This window comes from Podarcis gaigeae (assembly GCF_964106915.1).
Source record: "Podarcis gaigeae genome assembly, chromosome: 9".
NCBI lineage: Eukaryota > Metazoa > Chordata > Lepidosauria > Squamata > Lacertidae > Podarcis > Podarcis gaigeae.
The window spans coordinates 64754354-64775032 of NC_139685.1; the positions used below are offsets into that span (position 1 = coordinate 64754354).

The following is a 20679-nucleotide window of genomic DNA, read 5'->3' on the forward strand; positions in this document are numbered from 1 at the left end:
GGTTTTGTTTTTATGGTTTTATTTTATTATAAGCTACTTTAAGAATCCTGTTGGATTGAAAAATGGGGTTTTAAGTTACAGAAAGATATAATACATCAATAAATGTAAAAAAAGGGGGGGTGATACCAGGATCTATTTACTACAGCTGACTTCTCCCCCTGCCCCCTGGAAGATTTAAAATGTTTACTAGTATCCACTTCCGATAGATTTTGAAATCAGGACAGGTTTGCCCTCTAGTGGGAATCTGAGTTGCAGCCGTGTGTTCGTTTCTCCCACTAAAAGCTTTACTGTTATTTAATAGCAAGGATTTAAAATGCACACTGCACCCAAATACAAAGCAGACCATTTTCTGGCTAACAACTGTAAATATCTTAACAGTAATTTCAAATACATTTTCACATTTGTTTGTGTAAAAGAACTACAGTGAAATTACTAGGGTGAGGTCATTGTCGTCGTCAACAGCACCACCACAAAAATCTAGTAGCAAAGAGAGGCTTGCTCAGCCCAGTAATACAAAACATTTCAGAGATTTTACTGGCACAAAAAGGTTGGAAGCGCACTTGCCTGCTGGTGTTTGTCTCAAGTACTTTTCAGCTGCCCTACCCCCTAATGAATTTCAGTATAATGGTAGATGGGTACTTGAGACAACAGTACCCGTTCTCTATATGCCAATGAATTACACTCTCCCAGAACAAAACCACTTTAAGAGAGAAATTTAGCTTTACATTTTTAAAGGGCGGGGAAATTAAACCTTTAAAAAAGCCTTCCTGAATTTATTTTTCAATGTAAAGTTACTTGTAAAATCGTATGTTTATGTCATGAAATATTTCCCTAAAGTTACTGAAGTCCATTGATTTATTTAGGCCTACTCTATGACCTGAGGCAGATCCACAGGATAACTTCATAGCACATCCAATACACATTTAAAGCACATGGCTTCCCCCAAAGAATCCTGGGAACCGCAGTTTGTTAAGGATGCTGGAAATGGTAGCTCTATTGGGGGGGAACTACAGTTCCCATGAGCCTTTGGGGAAAGTGCTTTAAATGTGCGCTGAGTATGCTTTAAAGGTATATTGTGGATTTGCCCCTAGTTGGCTATCATCCAGTAGAGGTTAAATCCTACAACAGGGTGATACAGCTTCTGACCTATGAAGGCAAATACAGACCATAAACCATGTATTCTGGCCGGGCAGGTGATTGGGGAAAAGGATGGAGACCTCCCGGAAGTTGGCCCCTTTCTATTTTTATTTCCTGCCAGGTGATTGGCAACACCACACAGGTGTTTTGGTACCAGGCAAACATCTGAAACATGGTTCAGTGTGCAAGTTTGTGTCTACAGCTACCATTAGGTAGGCTGATATACCAAATTATATAGGGAAAACCTTTCTAGTATGCAGTATCTGTTTCAATAAATAAAAGAGTGTGTGTATTGAAGGGGGGTCTGTTCTCACCACATTGAGTCTCTGACTGATTAAGTGGAATTGTTTGAAAAATCCAAAACGAAAATCCACAGCACTTGAGTTTCTTTGTCTCATAAACCCATCAAGGAAGAAGGAAGTTCATGCTTACAAATAATTTAATATCTAAGTGGTTCCAGTGAGTAAACGTACAAAGATTTGAAAACCCTGTATGGATATTTTGTGAAAAAAGCTACAAGATTGCTTGTGACTCAAGCCAAGTGTGAAAACTTACAAAATTGGCCCTCAAGCACTGTTATATATATAAAATTGGTAGAATATTAAACTGGTTTAAATTTGATCACTGAAATTACTGCTTCTTTCAGTCACTGAATATATTACATTTTCACAAATATGTTCACATTTCTCAACTAGATTAAAATCATGTATTAAAATATTGGGAGAGTAACCCCAGGTATTAAAGAATGAAAACACCAGGACACAATTCAGCCAAAAAATTAAAAACTTTCAAGTCCTAAATGCTCATGCTTAAAGCTCACCCATCAGCTTTCAAGGTGCTCAGGTCTGCTGGATCATCTCCCGAATAAGTTACAATCAACATAAATAGTCAGTTCTGACAATCACATTTCACTGGTGCCAGAAAATATTTCATCAAGCTTTTCAAAAGTTAGTATTTTGTTTCCTGAAGTAGAAAAACTATTTTAAGACCACAATAAAAATTCTTCATACAAGTAAAATCACAATATAATCTCTTCTTTTATCAAGTCACATTAGATAGAAAGAAACCCAACATGATGCATCTTGTCCAAGTATGAATTCTAGCTTACAAAAAAATACATTTTTAGAGGCTACATAGAGCCATGTGGCAGTTGCAACAGTAGTTGTCAATAGTGCAGAAAGTTCGTGGGCAATGTAGCCTGAGCGAGGTTCACTGAAATGGGGGTTTGCACAGGAAACTTTGCACTATGCTTCTGGGAAGCCATTTGCTACGTGAATTTCCTTATACACAATTGTCCTTTCACATTATTAGGAAAAAGAAAAACATGGCGTGTTTTTATGGGCATGTACAAAGAAGCAACGTTTGGCCACCCCGCATCACATTCTAAGCTTTTTATTCTGTTTTCTTGGCATGTCTTCTCTTGACACTGTCGCTCGTCTCTCCAGCTGTCGTGCGGTCGTAGTCTGAGGAGGCGCCATTGTAAGGGACTTTGGCCTCGCTGTTACAAGCTTCAGGGCAAGGCGGGTGAAGACCAAAGAGGAGGCCAACCAGCACCTTCTCAAACGGGGCCAAGGGAGTGAAAGCATTATCCGTCAGCATCATGATTACCTTTGTGATTACCAAGAAGGAGGTGTAATACAGCATGAGATTGGGCTTTGCTACTGGAAGAAAAGAGATGTGCTGCATTGTGAAGAGTACGGCCCCTATCAAGCTTATTTTCACAGGGTAGGACATCTTCAGCAGTTCATTAGTTTCTGGCTTCCACACACCTCTCACTAACTGCTCAAAGTTAGATATTAGGCCGCCCCCAGCTCCTCTGGCCCAGCCAACTACTATCATGATTAACCAGACATTTTTGTAGTGCTGATGTGCATGTGCAATCCCGCCAGTTATTTTCCACGTTCTAGTCACTTCCTTCATCCCTGCAAGCAGCAGTCGTATAGGTAGAAAACAGAAACAGCGGTAGGCTAGATCACGCGGACAATAAAATACAAGATACCAGACTGACGAGGCAAGTAAGACATTCGTGGTGTTGGCAAGAAATCCAACTGGAGGTTCTGCAAGCATCAGTGAAGATAAAATGGAGCCACCAAAACAGTAAAGCATTGCGCTAAACCAGCATGCAATTGGGCTGCGGTATGATACGTCAACTGCTCCCGGCTGCTCCTTCAGCGACAGGACGGAGGCCGCGTAATGCGCCAGGTCGAAGAAAGGGAACATGGGCAGGCGGGAGAAGCGAAGCGCCACCTGCCCCAGGAGCTCCTCCATCGCGGCGGACTCCCTTTACTGTTATTTATGCATGCATTCATGAATACTGGTACCTGCCTGCGTTCTCCTGAGACTGTGCCCTTTGGCTCACTTTGCTGATGTCCCCTTTAGCTGTCTTTCCCACTGAAGGTCTCACAAGGGCTGACCCTCAGAAGGTCCCAGGTTCAATGCCTTGCATCTCAAGATGGGGCTGGGAAAGGTCTCTAACCCCATTGTTACCCTCTGCATGTTCAGGGAGAATTATCAGCAGTGGGGAAGCCTCCTGTGATTGTGGAGGCTCCCATGCATTCTAGAACCCTAGAAACTCATCATTCCAAATTGGGTAGGAGCCTCCAGAAGCTCAGGAAGCTTCCCCCGGTGCAAGCAGCTGCAGTTGCCCTTGAACTTGAGAAGGGTGATGATGAAGGGGTGGTGGAGCTACATGGTGCTGGAGGAGAAGACAACACAGGCTGTTGTCACCTTGTGTTCTTATGTAAGCCTCATTATGAGAACCTGAAGAGGACTTTAGTCACACACAGTTCTCATGGAGATGAGTGGGACTTAAGTTTACTTTTTGTGCTGGTTTCAGTGGGACCTACGCTTGTGAAACATGGACCACTTATAAATGCAATCTCCAACTCCTCCGAAGATTCCATCAACGGTGTCTCCGAAATTTTTTACACATCACTTGGGAAGACAGACGAACTAATTCCAGTGTACTGGAAGAAGCAAAGATCACCAGTTTTTGAAGCAATGATTCTTCAACATCAACTTCATTGGACTGGTCATGTTGTGCGGGTGCCTGATGATCGTCTTCCAAAGCAACTACTCTATTCCGAACTTAAAAATGGAAAGTGCAATGCCGGTGGTCAGCAAAAGAGGTTTAAAGACTGTCTCAAGGCAAATTTTTAAAAATGTAGTATAAACACCGACAACTGGGAAACACTTGCCAGCAAGTGCTCCAATTGGAGAAAAGCCTTTACAAAAGGTGTCATGGGCTTTGAAGACCCTCAAACTCAAGGCGCAAGGGAGAAACGTGCTAAGAGGAAGGCACGCTTGGCAAATCCACACTATGATCAGCTCCCACCCAGAAACCAATGTCCCCACTGTGGAAGGACGTGTGGATCCAGAATTGGCCTCCACAGTCACTTACGGACTCATTGTTAAAACCGTGTTTATGAAAGACAATCTTACTCGGCTACGAGTGATTGCCAAAGAAGAAGAAGATGCAATAACTTAGTCCAGATCTAACTCATGGATAGTTGTGAGCATAAGAGCCACTTGTCTCTCAATAACTACATTTAGCAGTTGGGTTGAAAGAATGTGCTTGCAGGAAGTTCGTGAGTGCACTGCATACCCTTTTGCATGTTGTCTGACTGCTGTGCAAACTTTTCCAAAGATGATCCCATGAGCAACGCACAAAAGGAATCTAAGATTTTCCTAATGGGATCAGTTTTCCAGCCTTCTAAAAAAAGCCTGAATACAGAGTATAGGAGACTAATTACACAATCCAGTAGACTTTTTATTCCCATTGAACTGGATGGTGGAGCACATGCTTAATTATTGCATTGAAATTGATGGGAGACTTGTGATCAGTTGCCTAAGAGTTAAATTTACATTTCCCTTTTCGAAATAAAGCTGACAAAAGCTGGACTTTTCCAATACTTTATTGGCATGCGGCGTAATCATAGCACCTATAATTATTAAATCCTACATGTTATATAGATATCCTTTTACTGTTTTGCAGCATTTTTTACCCAAATAAAATCAATACAGTAAAACAACTATTCAGTCCTCTAGCTAATAATTTCAGATTACAACATCAAAGGTACTGTGAAAGACGTAAATGTCAAAGTTGCTTTTAATGCAGGGATAAGGAACCTGTGGCCTTCCAAATGTTGTTGGATGGACTCCAATTTCCATCGGCCCAACCAGCATGGCCAACGGTCACAGGTAATGGAGTTGTAGTTATGCGTCATCTGGAGGGTCATAGATTTCCCTGCCTTCAGACTTTAGAAAGCATAATGACAAGAGCTGTGCTAAGCATTATCTATTGCTGATTTTTGGACATTATTGTGGAAATACTTTTTCTTAGCTGCCCCAGCTGCAACAAAACATGTCTCTCCCATATCAGTCTCTACAGCCACAGTGGGCACTGTAACTCTCCAGTATAGTTTGACTTTACTCCCAAAGGCACTCTCTTCCATTGTACAGAGAGATGCTAACAAGCTGCTGCAGTGCTTTACCTAGGTGCTGCTTCTTCCTTCCTGAATTGACCTAACAGATGATCACTATGCAATCGTTGCACAGTGAACAGGTTATAGCAGCCTCCCCTGAGCTGCAACTTCCAGCTGTGATTGCTAAGGCTGATGGGAGTTGTAGTCCAAATTAGCTGGAGGGCGCCAGGTGGGGGAAGGATGGGTTATGGGATCACCTCAGGATGTCATGTGGCAAGCAGATTGTGCAATATAATGGCATCACTAAGAATAAGAGTTAGCAAAGCCAATTTACACAAATAAACTCTCCATTTTGCCATTACCCCCCCCCCCCAAAAAAAATAATTGAGCAAGGGAGGTACAGCTGAAAACACTTGTGAGTTATTTCGACTCAGCCCTAATAACGGCTCTTGAAGTGCAATGCTCTGATATATGCCTACTCCAAAGTAAATCCCATTGAGGTCAATGAATCTTGCTTCCAAGTAAGTGGGTATAGGATTTCAGCTTTATTCTGTGCACCAGAGCAATGCCACATAATTATGGCCTATGTATCACCTAGCCTAGTGCATTTGAGGCTCTCTTTTCTTCCCTTCCGAACAAATGCAAGCAAATCAAGCAGTACTCTTCCGCTCCTGGGAATCCTCTTGTGAGTTGGTTCTTTGGCTGTGGTCATGACTTTCATCAGATCGGTCTTCTTCAGTACTCTCAGGTGATTCATGACTGTCGGGTCTGTCATTCTGATAGTCTTCATAAGACTGGCGGCTGTTTTCCTCACTCTCCGATGATTGGCTACTGTCATTTCTACGGACAGATGGACGCTTCTTACCATGTTGACTGCTCTTTCTCCTCAGGACACCCAAATACCCATGGTAGTGCTTAGCTGCACTGCTGCCATACGTTCCAGTATTAACCCTAGATGCCTTTTTGCTTGGCTTCATAACCTTCTTATTACTCTTCACAGTGGCCAACGAGGGCCCCTGACTTTTAAGCTTCTCATTCTTTGGAACATTAAGGATGTCTCGGATACTGCCGTGAGACCCACGAGATTCAGACAGGGCACTTTTGAACTGGATCGATTTTTGACCACTGAGCTCCTCCTTTTTGTTGGAAGAATCTATATCACTCCTCTTGAGATCTGCAGAATCTCCAGTAGCTTTCTTGTAACTGATAGCTCTTTCTGGAGTGTCCTTGTTGACTCTTTGAAATGTGACACCAAATCCTGTTTTGCCACTTTCAGTCATCTTTGGGCCACCCAATGTGCTCTCATGAGCATTTTTGTTTCTTTTTTCATAATTGCCACCTTCACCAATACTAGGCCTTTTATGAATAATACCAACTTCACTGGGACTTTTTCGACTGTGCTGTGTTGTACCGGAATCTGAAGTTTGTTTACCGGAAAGGAGAGTAAATTCACCTTTTGAATGTGACTTAGTAGTACCAGATCCATCCAGATGACCATTTAGTTTCCTGCTCAATATAACTTTGCTTTGCTTTGTTTTCTCTGCCTTGGTATCACCAAGATCCCTCACATGACTGATAAGCCTTTCTTTGGTACCAATTTCACCACCATCTTTTTTCTGTAGTTTGGTAATACCAGCTGCGTCCAGATGGCTATTGGACCTCCCATTAGTGACATCCTCTCTGGTTCCATCTTTTTCTCGTAGGTTGATAACACCAGCTGCTTCCAGATGGCTATTGGACCTCCCATTAGTGACATCCTTTCTGGTTTCATCTTTTTCTCGTAAGTTGGTAACACCAGCTGCTTCCAGATGGCTATTGGACCTCCCATTAGTGACATCCTTTCTGGTTTCATCTTTTTCTCGTAAGTTGGTAACACCAGCTGCTTCCAGATGACTATTAGACCTTCCATTAGTGACATCCTTTCTGGTTTCATCTTTCTTCTGTAGGTTGGTAACACCAACTATTTCCACAAGGCTGCCACTAGTGACACCATCTTTTACATCACCCTTTTTACGTGGTTTGGTAACTCCATATCCGTCCTTCTGTCCATTAAGCTTCCTAACTGCCACTGTATACCCATCTTTGACTTTTGCATGCACTGTAGCATTGCCAGTACCATTTTCCTTAGCCACTTTAATTTCACTGGTATCTACAAAGTTAGTGTTGTTGCCTCTGGTTCTCATGAGTTCAATTTCCCCTAGACTTTCTTGAGACATGTTGGCTTTTACTTTGAGACCTGTGTATAGTTTGGTGGTACTGTTATCCCTTCTGCTTTTGTCTAACAAATGAACATGACCACCTTCTTCTTTTCCTGGCTTCCTATTGGTGGCATCAGTTATGACTTTCAAATGGACTTTTGAATAATCTTTGCTTGGTGGGTCTTTAATTTTCTTGGGAATATCATGGAAAGGATTGTTTTCCCAGACTACACTGGCATCATTCTCCTTCATCTCTATTTTGATGTAGGGATCTTTTGATGACTTGGTATTACTAGATAACCCAAATTTGCCATCTTTATCTTTCCCCCGAAGTTTATCAGTGCCTCTTGTGTCTTGGTGGTCTTTGACTCGGTCATGATATTCATTGCCAATAATGACGCCATGATGGGTGTCAACTTGGCCTGGAAAGCCTATGTCCCCACTCCCATCTATCTCAATGGTGTTATCTCCTGTAGCAATTTCATTTCCTTCCTTGTTTACAATTATCTCCATGTGATGCTGGTGGAGATCCTGATTTGTGGTATTTCCATAATGTCTGTATAAATTTTGGCTGCTTCCAGTAGTTCTTCTGCCCTCAGTCTTTCTGCCATTTCCAGTTGCATCAAAATGCTTATGCTCTTCTCTTGCCTCTTGTGTTGGATCAGTGAAATTGTCAGTGGCCATCCTTGGTACATTTTTTATGTCAGACCCGTGAGTGATAATGGAAATGTTATTTCTGTTTTCTTCTTCTTCTTTCTAAATTCCAAAAGAAAACAAATGGTGAGTGTATTTAATTTAACAAGCAAGGTAAAACTTATTCATCATTTAATTTTTTATGGCTAATGTGTTTATCCATGGAGTACGGGAGCCACAACCTTTGCTATTTCAGTAACAATTCAGTCTGGAATTTCCATGTTTTGTTCACTTATATATATATTTTTTACAGAGAATCCAGACCATGTCACTGGCAGACTGTTGCACTCTGTTTTCTATGTTGTCCTTTTCAATGTTTTCCTTAGACCTGATTTGTGGGAATTATTGTGATTTTAAACAGTTTTAGAACCACCCTGCCCAGTGTCAACTGGCAAAACACCAATGAAACATTTCAGGGCCACTGCGTGTGTGTTTTTTGTAATTTAAATGCTTCCTGTTTGTAGCTCTGGCCCTTCTTATCATTTTCTACTGAATGTGGCAGTGGGAATGCTGATAAATAGCTTGTTAATTGCCTCTTGGATTGCCTGTTAATTACCCTTTAATGTCAGTTACTGTTCCTGGGAAAGCAGGGAGCTCATTTCTTCTACAGAAACGGCAAGGCTATTAAACTTGTGGGGTAGTTTGTTTTTTAATGAGAATTACTTACAGAAGAATATTGGCCATTGGGATGGGGTATTTGCTGGATAAATCAGCAGGACCTGCAGAGCCAGCCCACTTATGAGGCAAAGTGAGGAGTTTGCCCCAGGCAGCAGGAACTACAAAGGCAGCAGATCCAGCCTCCAAGGAATGCATTGACTGCTGTTGCTCCAGCAGCGAAAACTGCTGCAAACTCCTTGGAGGCTAGATCTGCCATCTCTTTGACAGCTCTCCCCACAAGCCACCTCTATAGTGGCCTCTTGGCAAACAGGAGAGGTGCTGCTGGTCTCTTCCCACCCTTGTTCCCTATGACAATCATTATCCCCACTTGTTCCTGACACAAATCTTCACTCACTCCTTCCCTTGCTGCGAGGACGCCATTTTGTGGTTCGCCTCAAGTGCCAAAATGTCTTGGGCTGGCCCTGCTTATCTGTGTTGGACCTTCATTTAATTCTGCTCCCAGCTGCTTAAAGGTAAAGGGACCTTTGACCATTAGGTCCAGTCGTGGCCGACTCTGGGGTTGCGGCGCTCATCTCGCTTTACTGGCCAAGGAAGCTGTCGTACAGCTTCCAGGTCATGTGGCCAGCATGACTAAGCCGCTTCTGGCGAACCAGAGCAGCGCACAGAAATGCCGTTTACCTTCCCGCTGGAGCGGTACCTATTTATCTACTTGCACTTCGTGCTTTCAAACTGCTAGGTTGACAGGAGCAGGGACCAAGCAACGGGAGCTCACCCTGTCATGGGGATTCAAACCACCGACCTTCTGATTGGCAAGCCCTAGGTTTTGTGGTTTAACCCACAGTGCCACCCACTTCCCATCCCAGCTGCTTATGGAAAAGCAAAACACTCCTCTAACACGAGCACCGCACCATGTTTTTCTTGCTCAAGGACAGTTTACTTACTCGGCAAAAGCTGAGAAGTAAAGTCACTTTGGTGGCATTGCATCAGGAAAGATGAGTGTGCAGATTTCGATATGTTTGTAGGCCAGGGGACATTTCCAAGCTTAATAACCCAAACACTTGTGCTTCAGGCTGCACAAATGCTTGTCATTCTGAAGGCAAGGGGTCGAAAGGTGCATCTCCTCTTCCCCCACGAGCCTTTTTCAAAATAAATTAAAATGGAAACAGCTGCTGGGATGCTGTTTTTTGGTGCTGCAAATGAGAATGAAATAGCAACTGCAAGAGAGTTTGTGGGTGAAATGATGTGCTCCTTGTATACCATGTGGTGATACTGCAACAAATGCAGACAACTAAAAAGGTGTATGAGCCAAAACGTTATTCTACCTGAATCTGTGTTTGATTGTTGCTCACTGAAGACGAGTACACGTAATTAAATATGTAAAACCCGTGCTTGGAGTGACGACCTTTGAGCATTATCTGGGGGCAGAAAATAAAGCATTAAAAGTACTCTTGGAAATACCACACCACTGTTCATTTCAGCTATGCCTGCTTCTTGAACTAGGAAAACAACAACAACAACAACAACAACAACAACAACACCCAATGGACACCAGGATGTTTGTGTGATAAGCAACACTGCCTTGTGAATGGTTAGTATAATTATTTTTACAGTACTTTTAAACTTCATTGTAATTAGCACAGTCTGCATTATTATTAATAATAATGTTATTAGTCATTTCCCTCTGACCTCTCTGCTCACATTTCTACCGCATGAAATCTTATGCCACATAATACATCTGTTCGACTTTAAAGAGCCGCAGGATTAACACAGCTACCTCTGTGGAAATTATTACAATCTCCACCAGAGGGCATGCTTTATCTTCCTTCTATATTCCAGAAGGACAGTCTTTTTAGTCTGTTAGTCAAACCAGAAAGATGCAAGCAAGCTTTTCCAAAGCAGTCGATTTTGGGGTCCCAGGGACTGTGCAGGGGGTGGGTAAAGACGTAGGGATCAAAAGGGAGGAGGTCAAAGAGGTGCGAAATAAGTTTAAGATGTATAGCACAAGAAATATAATTAGTGCACTTGCCAATGAGGAGACTGTATGTAATAAGATGATTTCGTATTTCAACAGTATTTCTATTTTTTTTTTATGTTGTGGTTCTTAATAATTGTTAAAACAAAAAAAATTCCTTCCAGTAGCACCTTAAAGACCAACTAAGTTAGTTCTTGGTATGAGCTTTCGTGTGCATGCACACTTCTTCAGATACACTGAAACAGAAGTTACCAGACCCTTATAAAGCTGTTGTTAGCCCCAACCCAGATTCTTAAGAATATAAATGAAATAAAGTCAAGAAATATCGATGTATAATCAACATTTATTAACCACTTATAACAATTATTAACAGATAGGTAGCCGTGTTAGTCTGCCATAGTCAAAACAAAAAAATTTCCTTCCAGTAGCACCTTAAAGACCAACTAAGTTAGTTCTTGGTATGAGCTTTCGTGTGCATGCACACTTCTTCAGATACACTGAAACAGAAGTTGCCAGACCCTTCTATATAGTGAGAAGGTGGGGAGGGGTATTACTCAGAAGGGTGGTGGGAATGGGTGATTGGCAGATAGCTGTGATGAGCCTGTTGACGACTCTTAATGACTGCAATAGGTCTTACAGGAAAAAGCAAGGGGTGAGAAGGTGAAAAATGGCTTTGTCATGTATAATGAGATAAGAAACCTTCTCACCCCTTGCTTTTTCCTGTAAGACCTATTGCAGTCGTTAAGAGTCGTCAACAGGCTCATCACAGCTATCTGCCAATCACCCATTCCCACCACCCTTCTGAGTAATACCCCTCCCAGCAGCCCTTCTCCACATCAGCAAAGGCTTGGCAGAAAAGGATGAGCTGACATTGCTTCCTACCAATGATGTGGTAATCTGGATCATGCCTAGGGTTGGTTCCACCCTTTAACCAAGATGGGCCCTTTGCCTCTAGGAGGTAGAGACACGGTGAATCAGTGGCCCTGTCACTCTGACCACTGCATATGAAAATGCAGATACTCTTCAGGGACACCTCATCCTCAAATGAAATACTTTATTGTCACTTGTATAAATTGTATACAGTGAGATTACACGAGCACCCCTCCCACTCAGCTCTCTTAGTCTTAATTCCACTCATTTACTGACACCCACACCCACCAAACCCAAAAGTCAGTTGCCCTGTTGTTATCTTTTCATTCAGCAGAAGATAGAAGCTGTTCTTTACCCTCTTGGTGTGACTAATCATGCTTCTATATCTCCTGCCTGAGGGCAGGAGATCAAGAAAGTGCCAGCCAGGGTGTAAATGATCCCTGAGAATTTTCCTCACTCTCCTGAGGCAACGTTCTTCCGCTATTTCATCCAGTGGATTCACGGGACAGCCCATAATATCTTGTGCTGTTTTCACCACCCTCTGTAGGCACTTCCTATCAGTTGATGTCAAACCAGCGTACCATACTGTGATGCGGTATGAAAGGACACTTTCTATTGTGGACCGGTAGAAGGAGATAATCAAATGTTGATTGACAGTTCTTTCACAATACTCTGAGGAGATTACCGGTAATACTCAGTGCCTCACTCTGAGGAAGGCCCCTATGTTCCTCAGAGCAAGTTGTAGATCCTAAGAAGGGCCTTAAGGAACCTCTGGGAAGAGAGTTGGCAGCAGTGGCAGTGGAGGAGGCAGTGGTTGGCCTGTCTTGCCTCAGGCGGCATAATATTTTGTGCCACCCTTGGCCATGCTACAGAGCTGGTTCTAAAGACACAAGGCCTCAGGGTGAGAAAAGAAAGTTCCCATTCCTGTTCCAGCAATGGAAATTAGCATTAGAAAGCAAAGTGCATTAAAACAGAAGAGTATCCTATTGATTATGCCTCCGTGCAGCATCCGTATATTGAAGCACACTATTCATCTCATGTTTCTGTGGAACAAACGACACTTTCCTGTCTTCTTCTGCTAACAGAAGCTGAAGGAAGCCACGTTGTCATCAAAATACCTGATTCATTTACCTGGTGTATATACGCTCGGTCTTTATCACCCCTGTTATACAGAAAATTCCAAGTGGGTCTGAACCTCAATGCTTAAAATCCCTGATAGAGGATAAGGATCCAGATATCATGCTAAGGGTGGCCATATTTTTTGCGGCTGCCATGAAATTCAGGCAACAAGCTGTGCTATCACAAAGGCCAAGGCCTCAGATGCAAACTGTAGAAAATATTTTAGAGACTAAGACCTAAACCACATTTCTAATGGCTGTCATATTTGTACTGTTTATTGTCATATTTGATTGTTAATTCAAACTTAATTCTATTGTGTTTTACGTTCACTTAGTATGGTATGTGAATCTGGTCTGGGACCATAATAAATTTAATTTCATTTACCTGGTGATCTCCTCGGCACTTCTGCTTCGCTTTCCTGTAATGGGGTTGAAGCTCCTGGAGAAAGATGGGGGGGGGAATAAACAATGTCAGGTAAATCTCTTCTGAATTGTTGGTGTGTTCTGCTAAAGGGTTGTCTACAGGTTTTCAGAGGGAGGCTGGGTAAGAATCTAACTTTGTTTTAGCTCTATAGCAGCAAACTCCTGGTCTTTTTCTGACACTCACCTCAGAAAAGGTGAGGGAGGCCACATAAGCTGGCCCCACCTCCATGTTCTCCATCTCCACTGACTGCAGCCTCAGGTCTTTGAGCAGGTGTGTGGGAAGGTGTAAAGGAGGCATCTTTGCATGTTGGGACCCTCCACACAACTGGGAACCCTGAGCATTCATGATTCCTTGAGGGATCATTTTACCCCATCCCTCTCTATCCTATCACTTCATCCTGCATATCTATAATGTTGGTTCTGTGTTTGTAAGGAATAATCCCTTCAGTGTGACAGCACTGGAACACACAGCCTTCAACGTACTGTATAGCAAGGGACTATGAGACTTATGGGCAGGAAGCTGAAGAGCCTTGGGACACAGGTGGTCTTTTCATCACTCCTTCCTGTTGAAGGTCATGACCCAGGAGGAGAGAGGAAAATACTGGAGGTAAACCACTGGCTGCACAGGAAGAGTTTGGCTTCTTGGATCATATTTTCCGCTTCCTTGAGGAAGGATATCTGGCAGAGAGATAGGCTGCTCCTCACAGCGGTTGGCAAGGATGTGTTTGCTAAGAATCTCGTGAGCCTGATCAGGAGAGCTTTAAACTAGAACTTGAGGGGGAGGGAGACAACATTACAGATGACAGAAGAGCACTTGCTACTGGGGATAATAGCTTCATTGATGCACAGGAAACCGAGGTGGGGCTCCAGAAACCTGCTAAAGGGCAGGAAATTACAAGAAGGAAGCAGTTGGAAGGAATGCCTCGTGGTTTCAGTTGTCTCTATACAATTCTGTTATCTCGTTGCTCTCTTTGCTCCATTCCTACTAACTCAAAGCAGAAATGGTGCCTCTCCATGCAAATAAATGTCACTCCTTGACTTGAATTCATGTAGAGGCATTTCATACAAAGGCACATGGGGAAAGAGGAACATTATGAACTACACCCTGTCATGTGAATCTGCCCGAACATTAGAATCAACACTGAATTCCAAAATGTGGAGTCCTAGCCATAGTTTTTCACCAGATGTCGCACTTCTCTGAAAGTTGCACAGTATGTTTTCGCCGTGTCTTTTCATAGGTATGCGTTCCTCTATTGAAACTTTCTAAAAACATCTGTCCTCCAGATGTCGCTCTTCCCCCAAAAGTTACTCTCAGGAGAATCTGTATATCATTTCAGCCTGAAGTTTGGAATACTCACCGACTGAGCCCAGGTTAAGCCACAGAGAGTCAAGTACAAAAGAGCAGCCTTCATCTTCAGAGCTTCCTAAGGACAGAGCAATATAACTGAGAAATGTTTTTATTTCACCTTTAATGCCTATGATCACAATCCAGAATACCCCCTCCTTGCTCCTGAAAGCAAATCATTAATTGTTCTGAGAATCAACAATTAAAGAGTACGATCATATTTCTGAATCAGAATGAATGGAGCATTGATTTGCAAAATGTGGAGGCCAATCCCATCCTTGTTTGTTTATTCATTCATGACATTTATAGCCCATTGTTCCTTCAGTGTGGTATACATTGACCCCCCTCCAGCTTTTACTCTTACAACAGTCTTGTGAGGTAGGCTATGCTGATGTCTGGCCCAAGGACACGCAGCTTATCAGGCTTGAGTAGGGATTTAAAGCTAGATACATAGTCAACTCAGCCGGTAGAGCATATATTGGGGGAAATTGTGCATAAGAATGAAGTTGTTGGTGGAAATGATGTACAAACATACATTATATTAGGGGGAATTGCTTTGCAAAAAAAAAAAAAGTTTGCATTAGGCAAAACTGCATATAAAACCGTGTTTATCAGGGCAAAGTTGCACTAAAATGCTAATGAGTTTCCACGAGGATTTTTTTTTAAAAAAGCAGAAATAGTGGAGAACTGAATTTGATATAGGAAAAATGAGAAAAACAGGCAAAACTGACAGATCCTTCCAATCCCTTGTTCTGATTGTAGTTTGCTTCAATGGGAACTGTCCCCTCCTCTTACCATGTCTATTGCAGGCACTAGATAATGATGGTACAAATTGGGGCCATTAACAGAGACCCAAAAAATTACAGCCCCCCTCCCCCACGTTCCCCAAGCTAAGGTCCTGATGGGAATTGGGACCCTGCACTGGCAATTTGTGTTGAACAACAACAGCAACTGTGCACTTAAGGGCACAGATACAGAACTAATGTGACATCTAGTTAGGCCCTTAGTTAATTTTACTCAGTGAGTCTTAAGTCATAATTAAATTTTCCTATGGATTTCAGTGGGATCCAACTAAACTGAAGACGGTACTCAACTAAGGTTTACTCAAGCCCACTGAAATTAATTGAAATATGACTAAGTTAGGTCCATTAACTTCAATGTGTCTACTCTGAGTAAAACTTGGTTGTTTGGATCTAACCTAATGTAAATTTCAAAGCCTTTGCATGCACATCCAAGCCATTGGATTAGGGCAGTTGTGGATAACTGATTACAGTGGTACCTCTGGTTACGTACTTAATTCGTTCCAGAGGTCCGTTCTTAACCTGAAACTGTTCTTAACCTGAGGCACCACTTTAGCTAACGGGGCCTCCTGCTGCCGCTGTGCAGCAGGGACGTGCAGAGAACGATTTCTGTTCTCATCCTGAAGCAAAGTTCTTAACCCGAGGTACTATTTCTGGGTTAGTGGAGTCTGTAACCTGAAGCGTATGTACCCTGAAGGGTATGTAACCCGAGGTACCACTGTATATTAAATAAAACAAGAGCTATTTGCACCTGACAGCAATGGCAAAGGTTATCACTATGCTGATGTGCCTCTTCTCCCCCTACCCTCAAACAAGCAGAGTTTGCCTAGAAGCATCTGCCTTAAATTGAGCACATTGCACCTCCAATCCTCCAATTCTTCAGTGAAGATATACAACAGCCTTTGCCAACTTGGTGTTTTGTAGTCCAAAACCTGTGAGGGGCAGCAGGTTGGCAAATGTTGAAATGCAACATACCTGAGCTCAATTATGTAGAAGTATTGCTCCAAACTATTCAAATCCATAAAACTGTGTAGCTACGAGGGAGGACCCCAATGCTGTTTAATGCACCTTCTTAAACCTCCACATGTTAAACCACATTATGCATAACACATTAATTTACTTTTGCTTTATTTGTTAAAAATGTGTTTGCTGCAGCCTCTCTGTCATTGTAGGTTTTGAAGGTAAGGTGGCCAGTGGGAAGAGGCCTTCTGTACTTTTAATAGTGGCGTAGAAGAGGAAATTTCTACACTGCTATTAAAAGTACAGGAGCCCTGTCTATTTGTCCATTTGGCCACTTCTACTTGAAGTATCAGGATAGTAAAAATATAAAAGTGCAGAAAAATACATGCCATTGTACAGAAACAACAGCAACAACAAGGGAAGCAATTAGAAAACCTGTGGCAAGCAGATCCAGCCCTAGACAAAAAGAAAAGACCACATTCAGAAAATCAAATCAGTTTACCTACCAAATATCTGAGCAAATGTAACTTTTCTGGGAAAAGATTGGAAAAAGAGGTGATAAAAAATGCAATCATTTAAACTGACATGCATGGTTGACAGGATACGGACTTGGGTGTGAAATAAAGAATAAGAATTGAACGCTTCATAATATTGAAGATAATGCTGCAATGTTGTACTGGAGGAAAAATATTGTTGATTATAATATACAACAATAATTGGAGAATCCCCCTTGGGTTTCTTGCATCAAAAGAAACGAAGGAACTGGAGGTCGAAGACTGGAAAAATATTGCCCAGCAGAGGAAGGAGCAGCTGAATATTAATCTAGATTGAGCATTTGACCACTGTGAAGAAATATTGTATATATGGCTGACAGATGTGAGCAAATGGGGCGAATTTTGCTTGCCATCTAAATAGTAACATAATACTCCCCTACCCATATTTGTACAGATCTTATCTTTACCTGGCATGCACTATGCACAAAACTAAGTATTCTTTAATACAAAGGTTGAAACCTTCCATCTGAAACTAACTAACATATATCGGCTCAAGGAAATGGGATTAGACTTTGATGGAGGTCCAATTTCCATGTGTCAGCATTCAAGCTTTGCAGCCTTAGAGAATGGAAGGCAGAGTGTTAGGTTTAGCTGATCCAAGAGGAAGCAGGAGATTGTTATAGAATAGTAAGGAAATAGCTCACGTTTCCTGAAGAAGACAGGGTACCTTCAGCCGATGTTGGCAGCCTTTTGCCCACCTTGCTGATGTTTAAAGTTTATTATAATAGTAATGGCCAATCAGCTCTGGCTGCTTTTAGCACTTGCCCACAGATAACTGGAGGAGGGTCGGTTTTAATCTAAAAAAGTCTTTGTGGTGGAAGCCAGCCATCTCATGTTCCATTGAGGTGGATAAACAAAATGCAGGTTATAAATATCTATTGTGCGGCTGAAGGTGCCTGATAGTGACTGACATTCCATGATGGGGGCTTCTAACTTCTTCAGTTAATAATATGGGTAGAACTATACTTTTGAAACAGGAGTGGTCTCAAGAGGCCTGATCCAGCCACCCTTCGAGACCCCACTGATTTTGACAGCAGCAGCAAAAAAGAAGAAACTAAAACTTAAGGGAGACAGGTGGCTCATTTTATGAACAGAGAGGAGCAATAGCCCCACTCCACAGATTAGCTGAGGAGGTGAGGCCTATGTTCCTGTGCATATGCTTCTGTGCATCCTTTGTATGTGAGCATCCTGTGTGCAGGTAAAGGTAAAGGACCCCTCAATGATTAGGTCCAGTCAAAGGCGACTATGGGGTGCAGCGATCATCTCGCTTTCAGGCCGAGGGAGCCGGCGTTTGTCCACAGACAGCTTTCTGGGTCATGTGGCCAGCAGGACTAAACCACTTCTGGCGCAACAGAACACTGTGACAGAAACCAGAGGGCACAGAAACGCCTTTTACCTTCCCGTCACAGCAGTGCCTATTTATCTATTTGCACTGGTATGCTTTCGAACTGCTAGGTTGGCAGGAGTTGGGACAGAGCAGCAGGAGCTCACCCTGTCATGGAGATTCAAACCTCCAACCCTCTGACTGGCAAGCCCAAGATTCAGACCACAGTGCCACCTGCGTTCTGTGTGCATGCTCATGAGTGAGTGTGGGGTGACCACAGCCACTTGAGACCATTACTGGCATGAGACCCCTGGAGGGTTGGCCAATGGTTGGCCCTTGAGACCCAAAAGATTAGCCACTTCTATGGGTGAACATTATGGTTTGATTTCTCTCATTTTCTTATTTTTTTCTTCAATCTTAAATTTACTGTACTTCTCCATATTTTCACATCAGAAAAGAGTTTTCATGAACATTTTATTGCAAATGTGTTCTCATATACACACCTTTGAATGCCATTTCTCTGAATATACACATTTCTCAAAGCAATTTCCCCATATATAATTTTTTTTGGTATGCCATTTACACCAATATATGCATTTATAGGCACACTTTACCTTATCATATGCATTCTTGTACTTGTTGCTTGGCTGAAGAACTGCATTTCAAAATTGGAGATACCCAGAGTTCGAAGGATGGCTGCCCTCTGGTTTGGAGAAAGTATGAATTAAACAGGTTTGTCTTAAAGTGTGAACTGAATGGAATTCTTCCCCCATCCCAAGCCAACCCTATTTTAAAAGAACATCCTGTGGGGCAATTCCACTCTCCCCTGTATCAGTGGAGGAGGAAGGGGTTGCAGGTGTCATCACTGAGGAGGATGACAAAATGACAAAAATATGAGTTTTAAATAATAATAATCATAAAATTGGGCTCACAAAACTTTTTAGTTCAGTCAACAAATGGAACGAAACACGGCTGGCACTGGGCGCCACACTATGGGGCCCAGCACTTACCGTGGGGCCTGCAGCATGCCCAAGCCACGTGTCTCTCCTGGGAGTGGCGTGGTGGCTTGGGCGACTGCAGGCTTCGTGCTGCCTGAAACGGCAGCGTGGGACTTGTGTCTGCACTCCACCTCTCCCTCAGTCGCCCTACAGCTGAGGGGGAGGCTGAGAAGAAGAAGAGGAGTTTGGATTTGATATCCCACTTTATCACTACCCGAAGGAGTCTCAAAGCGGCTAACATTCTCCTTTCCCTTCCTCCCCCACAACAAACACTCTGTGAGGTGAGTGGCCTGAGAGACTTCAGAGAATTGTGACTGGCCCAAGGTCACCCAGCAGCTGCATGTGGAGGAGCAGGAAATCGAACCTGGTTCACCAGATTACGAGTCTACCACTCTTAACCACTACACTGCACTGGCCGGTATACAATGCAGTGTGCCCCCATGGGTGGCTCGCCCCGCCCCCGGCTGCAGGACACGCATGCCACACCTGGCATCCGATGGCTAGCTATGCCGCTGCCCTGCATAACAGCTAGTTCAACTTTCCCTCCATCTTTATGATGTAATCTGCCATATCTGCACTCCTACTTCACATCATCTGCCTCTGGCCGGGGGCAGAGTAGACGCATTGTCACAATGTCAGCACATGTGAGAAGTTGATATTACAGAGGGGATGGAGGAACCTGGCACTGAGCCACCATTTTTATTGGAAGCTGTTCTATGTGACGCCAGAATGGGAGATCTGCAGCCTTGTAGATGATGTTGCTGGACCTCAACTCCCATCATCCACTGCTGGCTGGGGCTGATGGGAGTTAAAAGTACAGCAGTATCTGGAGGGATGTGTACATCCCTGTTGTATGGCACAGTTCCAAACTCAGTGTGGTTTTGTAGGTTCCTTTCCATCTTATTTACCACCATGGGTGTTGAACTGAAAGTGATAAAGTTAAAAAGGAGGGCTACATCGAGTGAGTCAGAGCAATTATGTTCTGCTTTTTTGAGTACCGGGAATGCATTTTTGCCTAATTGGTTGTAATTGCAGCTTCTATTAAGTATACAAAAAAAAATAGTTGCTGTGGAAAGTTTAGGGAGTAATTGGTCTATTTTGCTTGAGTATCTGTAGGCAGCAAGTCTCCTTAGCCAGATGCATCAAACAAATTTGAAGCATGGTAAGGAAATATACCGGTGGGCTGAGGTAAGTTAAAGGGTAAGGCAGCTCACAGGGTGAGGAAAGAGGAGGCAGGGAATAAAA

General features: G+C 42.9%; 2 protein-coding genes across 2 annotated transcripts; both read right to left on the bottom strand.

Moving 5' to 3' along the window:
• Window positions 1-293: 293 nt before the first annotated feature.
• Window positions 294-3413, bottom strand: LOC310853058 (trimeric intracellular cation channel type B-B-like). The gene has a single exon (XM_083757226.1). It carries the CDS (start codon window positions 3403-3405, stop codon window positions 2530-2532), a length of 876 nt encoding a protein of 291 aa, XP_083613352.1. The 5' UTR covers window positions 3406-3413; the 3' UTR covers window positions 294-2529.
• Window positions 3414-5035: 1622 nt separating this feature from the next.
• MEPE (matrix extracellular phosphoglycoprotein) lies at window positions 5036-19064 on the bottom strand. The gene is made up of 5 exons (XM_083756468.1): window positions 19051-19064; window positions 14812-14877; window positions 13416-13469; window positions 10393-10485; window positions 5036-8515 (listed from the first exon to the last, which is right to left on the bottom strand). The coding sequence occupies exons 2-5, from the start codon at window positions 14863-14865 to the stop codon at window positions 6212-6214; spliced, it is 2505 nt and encodes an 834-aa protein (XP_083612594.1). The 5' UTR covers window positions 14866-14877; window positions 19051-19064; the 3' UTR covers window positions 5036-6211.
• Window positions 19065-20679: the final 1615 nt, after the last annotated feature.